We start from the raw sequence: 10,830 nt of genomic DNA, 5'->3' as shown, positions 1-10,830 counted from the left end.
GAAGGTGGTTGTGGTTGTGGTGGTGCAGGGTACATAGACACTTGGGTTGTAACATGATAATTAGTGTTTGCATTGGCACCATAATATATAGTGCATTATCAATCGTACCTCCCCACTATGCATGTTCAACAGACCGATTCTTACGTACCGATTTTTAAATCATTGGGTTCAACTTTTAATTTTTTAAGAATTTGTGCCCCTTGGGGGCAGGGGCAGACCTGCATGGTTCGGGGGAGGGGGGGGGGGTCTCGAGTTTGAAAATTATAATTTAAGTATATATAGAAAATTTATAGTGAACTCCCTTATAAAATATAGAGTGAACCCCTAACAAAACTTAATTATTAATGTAGTTGGTAGGCACGTGTTACTAGGTCGTAGGTTCGATTCCCATAATTTTTCTTACCTTTGTTTTACATATGTTTAAATGATGTTTATAATATTGACGCTTGTGCTCAATATGGTGTTGATGAGAGTTACAATATTGCCTCGGGTAAAGTCTCTTTGTGGTCCTTTATATACGGTTGAATTTATTAGGCCTTCTCAAGCCTTTTCTTAAAATTACGTGAGGAAGATTTGCAAATTATATGGTATGTTTATGAGTGATTGTGAATAGAGAAGAGAGAAATTGTTATACGGGAAAGTCAAATTTAGGGTTTCACTGTTTATAGCATATAATTTTTTAATATTTTCTTAAAGTGTGTGTGAGTTGATGAGAAAGAAAATATAATGATAAATGTTTAACAAATATTATTTAATTGAACACGAGAGAACAAATACAGTGATTTTACAGAGAATGAGTTATGTATGCTCTTATTTCTCTAAAGCACTTGACATAGCTGAATGAGTGAATGGAGAGTCGGTTTGCTATCTGATAATTATTTGCTTACTAATAGTTGCACGCATCATTTTATTAGTCACACAGTTTTTATGTGTACATTTATGTCATGCTATGATAATTGATAATTGTAGTTTTGATTTCTTATAGAAAGAGGTTATATGTATTTTCTATGATCAATTTAATATCAATGATGAAGTCCAAATGGAGTCGAGTTTCTCTCTGTATACAGATAAAGTTTGCATACATCACAACCTTCTCAAATTCTATCAATAGCTCTTGCTACATGTGGAGGTTACTGGATATGTTCATTGTTTTTATAAAACCTCTAAACCCTCACAACCGCTAGTCAAAATGCTTCTAAGCCTGACATCATGTAAGTCAAGACCAAATGATGTGTTCTACCGTTTATCTTGTAATGGTATTCACCGCATACTCAACAACTGGCCACCTCAATATCGATCCTTATAAAATAGCACGCAGTGGTTTCATGTTAACAAGGCTGCCCAAGTTCTTTTAAACTCTTTTTCGTCTCATAAAAGTTAACGGGTAGTTTTTCATGGCCTGATAGCATAATAGCTATAAGTCGGCATGGGTGCATTATTACACAGTATTTTCCAATTCAACAATTTAGTCATGGCTTCATGTTTTGAGTGATTTTCACAACCATCCCAAAAATGTTCGTCTACATGTTTTAACATGTCAAGGTATATATGTCTTTGCTGAAGGATTAGATTAGACAAGGGCACATGCACCGATCAGCCGGTGTCCCGATGATTGAGTGCTATGTGCCTTATGTCCAAGGCTTGATGCAAAACTACTATCGAGCCGGGGGTCTCACCGGAAGCAGCCTCTCTATCCCTATGGGATAGAGGTAAGGCTGTCTACATCTTACCCTCCTCAGACCCTACCATAGCATTGCTATTGGTGGGATATACTGAGTACGATGATGATGATGATGATGAAGGATTAGATTCTTCTTCTACTTTTGGCATCGTATAAGCCATGGGACAAACAAGTTATATATTAACACTAGCGTATAACAAACAGAACGGCTAATTCGATAACTAGCCTCGTTGGCATGTGATAGAAATATCTTGGCGGACTTCAATCGGTCAAAACCGAAGGTGCAAATTATTTCACCTACTAGCTACCACAAGCACACACCCATGTTCAGAATTAATTTTCAATTTACACAACAATGGCACGGGCATTTTAATTTTGTTGAAATTATGATCACTCAATGTACAATAAACTAATTATATATGGTTTTATCCAACACAATATGATATGAATTTCTTTTATACTCCTTACATATAATCACAATAAAAAATGAAAAAAATTGAAGTTACATACATGAATATCACCCAACCAACAAATAAAACAATGTTTCTTATATACAAGTGTATTTACTGGTAAAAGTACTTAAGTTAGATGCCAATAGTATCAATCCATAACACCATAAGTTGTCATAACAAAATTGGCCTTCTAATCAGCTTTAGTAGGAATTGTTCCTCAATATAGATCACTATATTCTGGATATGGAGAACCTAATATAATGACACAAACATCTTAGATTAGTAAAGTATGGAGGTATAGTATACACTTGTTTTTACATTGTATAAACAAACCTTATATATACTAAATATGTCACATCTTATATGTGATGGAATTAATATATGGATTTAAGAGGAGTTACCATGAGTATAGTGAGAGCCATATGGCTGAGGAGGATAAACTGAATTAGGAGGGTATGGCTGAGGCGGATAATTAGTGGCTAGCTGCGGTGGGTATATGGATGACGGCATAGGATAAGCTCCGGCCGTGGCGGCAGCTGGTGGATAAACCATGGCGGAAGGTGGCTGTGGCGGTGCAGTGTACATAGACAGTGCTTGGGGTGTAACATGATAATCAGTGTTTGCGTTGGCACCGGAATAGTGCATTATCAATCGTACCTCCCCACCATGCCTGTATATATAGTTTATAAAACGAGTTATAAATCTATCTTATTAAAACATAAAAACACTCGTACATATAAAATGATGATGTTGAATTTACAAGTGATGAAATAAATTAATTACCTGCCATGTTTAGGTGCAGTGGCCATGAACTATCATCATATCCTTGAGAAAGAACCTTACCTAAATGCACCCTGAAAATCATCAATAATGGAAGAATATATATGTATCAATAACTAAGAATCAAATGGTCCAAGAGAAGACTAACTAACTAAGAAGTATATGCATGTACTTAATTACTTTCCACTGCCAATAAAGTCATCACGTGAGATGGTATTGCTGTTCCAAACAATAACGTTTAACTCTCGTAATCCTTCAACCACGTTGTACACAAACTTCTCTTGAAATGTAGGATTCTTGCCTCCATCTGTGCAAACACGAGTGCGGTTGCCGTATTCAAGACAAACATAAGGATCTTGTCTTGCAATCCACTCTGTCTTTCAGTCTATGGCAGCCTATCACTAAATAATCATGAAAAGAAAACCAAAATTAATTTGAGTAAACAAGTAGTACGTACGTATTAAAAAACACAATGCAGGTACGTACCTGTGACTTCAAGAACACTGCCATGATTCATAGCCATTGGAGGATTATAATAATTAGTTGGTGTTAATAATGAAATGGAAGGTTGCTGATGATACATGATGGGAATACAATTATTAATTATTATTAAATGAATATAAATATAAAGATGATAAAACACAATTGTGTTTCCTACTTTTATAGCAACCAAACTTAACGTGTTTAGAAACTTCATGGCAAAGAAATTGAGACGCTTTAAAACACTCATTTGTTGAATAGTCAAACCAGTATCCAAGTTGTTAACATTAATTTGTCTTTATATATTAAAAACTATGTATAGGTCATACAATACATGATTTGAACTTGTATTTTACAAACCCATTTTACCGACTTTATCACCAACTTTCCTGATCATTTCCTGGTAAAAATAAATATAAACAAAATGTTGAGCCCCAAGAACACGTCATCAACAATTTCCCAACCACCCATGTTATGTAAATTACTGAATGAATCAAATAAGTTTTTTAACTTCTTTTAAGTTTCTTCGTTTTATGTACAACCAACAAATATTTATTTATATTTATTGCAACTTGCTCAATCACTTTCATAGTCTTCGTCATCTCCGAATGTGAACACAGATGCATCAGCTGCCATCGCCTTAAAATCACTCACCTCTCCAACCGGCCTTGCCAAGTCACTCTTGGGCCCACTAGCAAAACTTGTTTGGGCCGCCCCCAAACTTCCTAGAGAGAGATTCTTCGTGTCGTTAGTCAAATTCCCAATTTTCCCGCAAGTCAAACTGGTTTCGGATGCAGTGTCGGAAAACACCTCGTCTTCTTTTTCACTATTTTTGGAGTCTTTAGGTTTTGTGGCAGTGGGTTCAGGTGGCGGAGGATCTGCACTTGTACCTTCTGCTGATTTGGTTGTACTTTCGGTTTCTGGTTTCGGTTGGACAGCACTGTCATAGTCCACCACCACAACCTCCACCTGAAACCCGGGGGATGGTAATTTCCTCTGCAAATAATCAATTTGTAATTTTCATGAACATTTCATAAAATATTAAAATTAGCCAAAAAAACACATTATAAAATTTGGACAGTTACCTTGTCAAACCCATCAAGATCATTGGTCGTTAGAATCTTTCGGTTCTCAATCATTGTTGTGTTCAGCCAGCTATAAATATATAAAAATGAGAACTATAAAGAAAATGTCATGTAAGGATTAGCATATGGATTTGATGTGTACCAGTAAAAGTCGCCTTGACGGTCATGAAAATGGATTTTGAAATCACCGGATAACTCGGTCAAACCAGGCTCACCAGGCAGTGCAAAGACCATTATACCCTTTCGTGGTGCAGAGAACCAAAAGTCTTCAGGCTGCAAAGCAGAACATAATCTTGATAAACTCCAATGGTAATTGAACATCTTGTCATTGTTAGGACGCTTAATTTAGAGGTATATTAGTCAACAAGACTATAAATATCAACCTTCTGTGCATCTAACATTATCTTGATTGTCAAGAAAACATGACACGAAAAAACAAAAAAGAACAGGTTTTGGGTCGGCTGGATTCAACGCGTTAATTAAACATGTTAACCCAAGCATGCCCGTTTAAAAAATGGGTTAACCGGTTAGCCCGTTTAAGGGGTTTAAAAAAGCCTATATTTAGATTTGAGTAAATTACAGTCGCCTTACTGTTTATTAACCACACTAGACATCCTTAATCTAATCTGTCTGTTACAAATTACTTCCGAAGCTAAAATATTCAGTTAAATCAATATTAACGTCAGTTAATGTATAGGACGAATTTTTAACAGACCGATTACATTAAGGATGTCTAGTGTAGTCCATAAACATAAAGGACTCAATGTGCAATGGGGTAACTACATAAAGGAAGAAATCTGTAATTGACTCTCTAGATTTTAAAGATGAGCAGTGCTAAAGATTACTGTATTAATATTTTGATTTTAATTTTTCCTCTTTTAACAATTAACTTCTAAAAGTAAAATCAAAATAAAATTTTCCTTTGTAAACTTTTTTTTTTATCAATTATTCACTTCCCACAGTTTTATTATGTTAACTATTAGTACGAACTGCATATTCTCCAATTCTTTCCATTCGCTTCTTTTAATCTCAAGTTAAATATATAAACTCCAGTTTGTTAATAGGGAACGAGAGATAAAGAAACAAAAACAATTAATAGGACACCAAGGGCAAAAATGTTTCACTGAGTCAAAAGTAATTAATTGTTTAGCTTGTTAGTTCTTACTAAGTCACTAAATACTGCTCACATTGTAAGTATTCATAAAATAAAATGACCTGAAATATGACCTGACCCGACCCGAACCGAACACGACACAATTTTAAGTGGGTTTGACACGACATAGGTAAGTATATGGGTCGGGTTAGGGTTGAAGAATTTCAACCCGCCAACCTGACACAATTGACACCCCTAGGCTCATTATTAATTGGCTAGTCACTGATTTGTCATGAAACTTGGTAAAAGAGACTTACCGATAGATCCTTGGTTCTAGGATGCTTCTTGGTTGAAAAGAGAACACCTGCAGATTAATAAATAATATAAAAAGAAGGCATAAGGGGGAAGTTTAAAAACAGAAAAATAAAATACATATTTAAAATATTTCATGATTTTAGTGTTTACCGTTATGGTCTGAGATGGTAATAGAGGGCCTGATCCAATATGGACACCTATGAAGGCGCAATCCTCTAAGCATACACCTGCAACATAAAATTTGAACCACTCAAAAAGAAGATACATATGAATTATGATTCTACAAGCTTCAAAAGTAAGCATATGGTATTGAGAAAAATTTATAAATGAAGTATAACATGTACCTGCGCCCTGGCTGATCTTCTCCGTTAAAATACGTCAGAACACGTTCAAAATATTTGACATACCTCTATTATAATGGAAAACACCAAACGAGCATATCATATATATGTCAACAACTTAAAAACAAATATAACATGTAAATAAAGGTCAACTTACTATTTGACTTGGGAGAACAAGTCCTTTTCCATCAACACATCTTTTTTGGTTATAGTATGATATAGACTCCTCAGCTGTAGGGAAAAACTGCAAGCAGAAATAGAATATTAATATACATTTGAATTCTATTCAAGTAAAATGAACACTTGATGTCACCTTCAGATATAAAAGAAGACTCGAAATCATCAATCCCGTTCTAGCCATTCCTGCCTTACAATGCACAACCACAACATTCTCAATGTCCTCTTTCAACCATGCGTATGCACTTTGGCAAAATGATATTATGAGCCGAATTGGAGGACAATTATGATCATCAAATGGGAAACTAGCAACCTGCATATAGTTAAAAGGTATTTAGTGAGACGAAAGATCAATTTAGCTAATTAATAAATAGATATAGGTTGCATGAAGTCATGAATATCGAAAGTAGGTTGAGTTGTTTACAAACCTTCCCTTCAAACAATGATGCATCATACAGCCTCTCAGAGCAAAGATTGTACACCTTGTACTTATCCTGATATACAAACATAAAAAATGAAATCGAAGATAAATAACATGACTTTAGATTAGATGTGCAAAAGATAGAAAGTTTGTTTACTTTGTGATATGTTTCAAAGAACCTGATAACTTCCTCCATGTGGTTACGATAAAATCCCTACAAGTATTTAAATTTATCAACTAAATTGTTTTCATCAAATATGGTAGAAGAATTCTGTTAACTGAACGATAAAATTACTGTTTTAGACCTCAACATATCCGAAGAAACCAGAGCTCATATCACCAGCAGGGAATCCCATTGCAATAATATTCTCAGTTATATATGTCATATCCAAATCAAATCCTCCTTCCTGAAACCAGCATAAAGTAAGAATAAATGATGTATCAAAAAAATTCAAATCAAACCTTAGTTTGACTATTCAACCCTATAATACAAATCAAATTAAATAAAAATAATCATAAAAAAGAAGCATTTAGAAAAAAATTTATACATGTACAATAATATTATTAGTCAGGCACATGTTACCAATCAATGTGCATTTCTTTCTTTTTCCTTAGTTTGACTATTCAACCCTATATGGAACTAGAAAAGATGTGGAAAAACCGATCTAACACGAACAACTAAAGGTATGAGGTTTTCTTGTTCGTGATCTTTTATTAAGAAAATGAGTGTGCTTGTGTTAGTTTATGTTTGTTTGTTCACAGTATAATTGAACATACATGAACGGCCAATCGGCCATAACATAGTCAAAAGTTAAAACCAATTAATAGTAAATGTGAACAAAAATGTGTTAGGGCCTAAATGTTATTAAACTAGACTAAAATTTAATGGGCCTAAAAGTTATTAAACTAAACTATAATTTTATGGGCTGAATATTAAATAAATCACAAACTTAAACAAACGTGAACATGAATGAATGCAAATGGACGAACATAAACAAATTTAAATGAACGAACGGAACATGTGTTCATATTTATTCTTTTAACTAAATGAATAAAATAACTGTGTTCATGTTCATTTGTTTATTAGAAAAACAAATATAAACGACCTTCCCACTGAAAGGTTTACTGAACGGTCAGTTCGTTTATAGACCTAGATTCAAAATTTCTAAAGGCAATACAGTGAAAGATAAACAAACAAGTCTACCTGATATCTTCGTTTATTTTGTGATACAACATGACGAGCCTTGACCTGCACAGCCTTGACCGCATTTTTAGACGTGTCTACTAAACCTTTAGTGAGTGTTCCAATAATGCCAGCTGTCGGTGTTGATGGAGCTCCATCAGGACTATTAATATCATCTTGCTGGTTAGCCTTTGGAGACAACCGCAACCCGAGACCACTAGTCAACCGAGCAAAAGGTGACCTGGCACCACTTGTATTTTCAGATGAAGATTCATCTTGTGTGCCTCCTATTGGTTGTGGAAGTTTTAGACTCTTGGCCCATGTGGTTAAGCCAAATGCTGATGACTTTGGTTGTGAATCTTGTGCAGAATCAGGCACACTATCCACTAAAAGTGTATGTGCGCTCGCGTCTTTTTCAGGCACAGTATCCACTGAAACTGTTTGTGGGTCTGAGTCTTTTACAGGTGGCGATGTTGTCATAGCAGATTCTGGATCCATGTTGTGTATTGTATCTCTTTAACACAAATCTAAAAAAAAAAACAAGAATATTTATATAGCACATGTAATAAGAAGCTGTTTAAAACATCAATTGTCCTATTAAACATGATTGTAAGGGTATATGATTAACAAACCCTAAACAGACAACGAATCAGTAATCATGGTTGTAAAAATCAGAAAAAATCAGTAATTAGTCAGTGACATTAATTGCTAACCGGTCCTAACCGACCCTAATCCCGGCGATTTTAGTCCCGAACGGGCAGGGTAGGGTTTAAGAACCGTCTACTTCAAAATTTAACATTTAAGAATGTGTGCATATATACATATATAAAACTGTAAATTACATATAAAAATGTCTGTCAGTGTGCATATAACTGAAAACTTCATATAAAAATTCCATTCCGATTAATCGCTAGTCAGTACCCCACCGACGACTAGCGTCTAGAAATAAACAATCTAACAATCTTCAACCCTAGAAATCATCTATGATTAAGCCACATCTAATTAAACAGCCAAGTTATATAAATAAGAATATAAATTAACATGTAAAAATGGATGGATTAATCAGTACTGGATATGAAAATGATAGAACATAATCAAATATGGATGTATTTGCAGATTAAACCCTAAAATGATTACAAAATAATAAAATAGCACAGATGAAATTGAACAATGAGCAAGTTATATATTTAATAATTCATAAACTAGGGCAACATAACATAACACAACGCAACGCAACGCAATATTAAATTTGCAGATTCTACAAATCAATTACTTGTGATCTGAAAGCATCACCAATGATTAAAACACGCATACTTGTGATAATATATTTTATACACTTTACTTGTATAACAGTCAGTTATATATCGATCGAGTGGGTGGTAGTTTAAGCAATTAGCTCATATCTTACCGGAATAAGTGAATTCAGATGACCAGTTAACGGCGGTTACGGTGGCAGTAACAGTTTGCGTTTTGATTGAACGAGGATGAATGAGTAAAACTATGAGTCGATAAAATCTGTTTGTTTGCTATAAAGTCCTTATTTTACATTTTTAGACACACCTGAACCTTAGGGCTTAGACTGTATATACTGAATAATAATACTTTATGGAGCTTCATACTCGTGCCACGTCACGCTTTAATACAAATGCTAAAACTCAATTCACCAAAGCTTTAACGTGTCCATCTCCATCCCTAATCAACAAATAATACATATATAATTTTATTTGTTTATTAAAAGCACCATAACTTTATAAAATGATGCTTTAATTTAAGTCTTGTTATACTTGAGTATCAAAAAGACCCAAATACTCTTAATATATCACCCGCAGAATAAATGGATCACCCGCATAACTCAATAAAGGAAGAACGATGATATGTCCTAGAGACTATACGCAGGAAGATCTAGACGCACTTATGAGTCATCCGCAAGGAAGTATCATCACCCGCAAAGATGGCCAGAAGGTGACGTCATAGGACAGCTGTAATTAACCAAATACCTTCTAGAAGTCTTACGAATATCCTTTCTTGAAGAATACGTGACCCATCAGCCAATGAATAGAGGACAGCTGGCCAGGTTGTTATAACCGTGCTGTCACACCCTCAAAATCCACTAACGGAATTTTACCGTCAGAGGGTGTGAACTAACAGGATCGGAATCATTAGTTATAATCAAACAATAAGTAAAGTTTTCAAACCATGAAAACATTTAAGTGTAAATAAGTGTGGAAGCGTAAAATCATAAACCAAGTGTTGCGTCACGCAGGACGACTTAAAACCCAATTAATAACAGTTTAAAAACAAGTTTGCAAAAACGATAGAGTTCAGTGTAATGCATGTTCCTATACCGCGCGCCCGCCTCGGCTAACTGAGAATAACATACTAAAAGTGTCAACACGGGGTTGGTGAGTTCACAAGTTTATATAAATAAAGCGTTTGCGTTTGCGTTTACGTTTTGCGTTTGCGTTACCAGATAATGTTAAATCAATTATATATCCATAGGTAGCTAGCCTATAAAACAAGTATTACTAAGTGTTCGACACCGAAGCTGACTGTTTATCAATTGCCTTGCCACTATGTCTACCACGACCATGGAAAATGTGTTAGCCAAGATTACACCCACTCAGCCTCCAGTCGAGTTTAGAGTTGGGTGGGGTTTGTCAAACCCAGTAGTACTACTCAACAATGACTCGCTATTATACAAATACTAAACGGTTCGATGTTATGAAGGACTTTAGTTGGTTCGTTTGCCACTTAGCCTTTACAAGTGATATATAACTAAATAACAAAATCTAAAGCGTTTTGGAGTATGTTATCTCCCCCAA

At 34.9% G+C, this 10,830-nt stretch overlaps 1 protein-coding gene and 1 pseudogene across 2 annotated transcripts; both read right to left on the bottom strand.

Moving 5' to 3' along the window:
- Window positions 1–2,179: 2,179 nt before the first annotated feature.
- On the bottom strand, window positions 2,180–3,436 carry LOC143593959 (elicitor-responsive protein 1-like; annotated as a pseudogene). Its single transcript, XR_013146227.1, has 5 exons — window positions 3,400–3,436; window positions 3,094–3,314; window positions 2,917–2,987; window positions 2,535–2,803; window positions 2,180–2,385 (listed from the first exon to the last, which is right to left on the bottom strand). The product of XR_013146227.1 is annotated as an elicitor-responsive protein 1-like (transcript).
- A 501-nt stretch (window positions 3,437–3,937) lies between these two features.
- On the bottom strand, window positions 3,938–9,471 carry LOC143593958 (phosphatidylinositol 3,4,5-trisphosphate 3-phosphatase and protein-tyrosine-phosphatase PTEN2A-like). Its single transcript, XM_077073409.1, has 13 exons — window positions 9,417–9,471; window positions 8,030–8,535; window positions 7,131–7,232; window positions 6,983–7,039; window positions 6,833–6,898; window positions 6,541–6,717; window positions 6,385–6,471; window positions 6,231–6,295; window positions 6,037–6,113; window positions 5,889–5,935; window positions 4,621–4,751; window positions 4,479–4,548; window positions 3,938–4,389 (listed from the first exon to the last, which is right to left on the bottom strand). Exons 2-13 carry the CDS (start codon window positions 8,504–8,506, stop codon window positions 3,970–3,972), a joined length of 1,776 nt encoding a protein of 591 aa, XP_076929524.1. The 5' UTR covers window positions 8,507–8,535; window positions 9,417–9,471; the 3' UTR covers window positions 3,938–3,969.
- Between the last annotated feature and the right edge of the window lie 1,359 nt (window positions 9,472–10,830).

Source organism: Bidens hawaiensis, unplaced genomic scaffold, assembly GCF_021521415.1.
Source record: "Bidens hawaiensis isolate Kalapana, Puna unplaced genomic scaffold, B.hawaiensis_p1.1 tig00042949_1, whole genome shotgun sequence".
Taxonomy (NCBI): domain Eukaryota; kingdom Viridiplantae; phylum Streptophyta; class Magnoliopsida; order Asterales; family Asteraceae; genus Bidens; species Bidens hawaiensis.
Note: the sequence above shows the minus strand (reverse complement) of the source record. Positions and strands in the feature narration are given on the sequence as shown.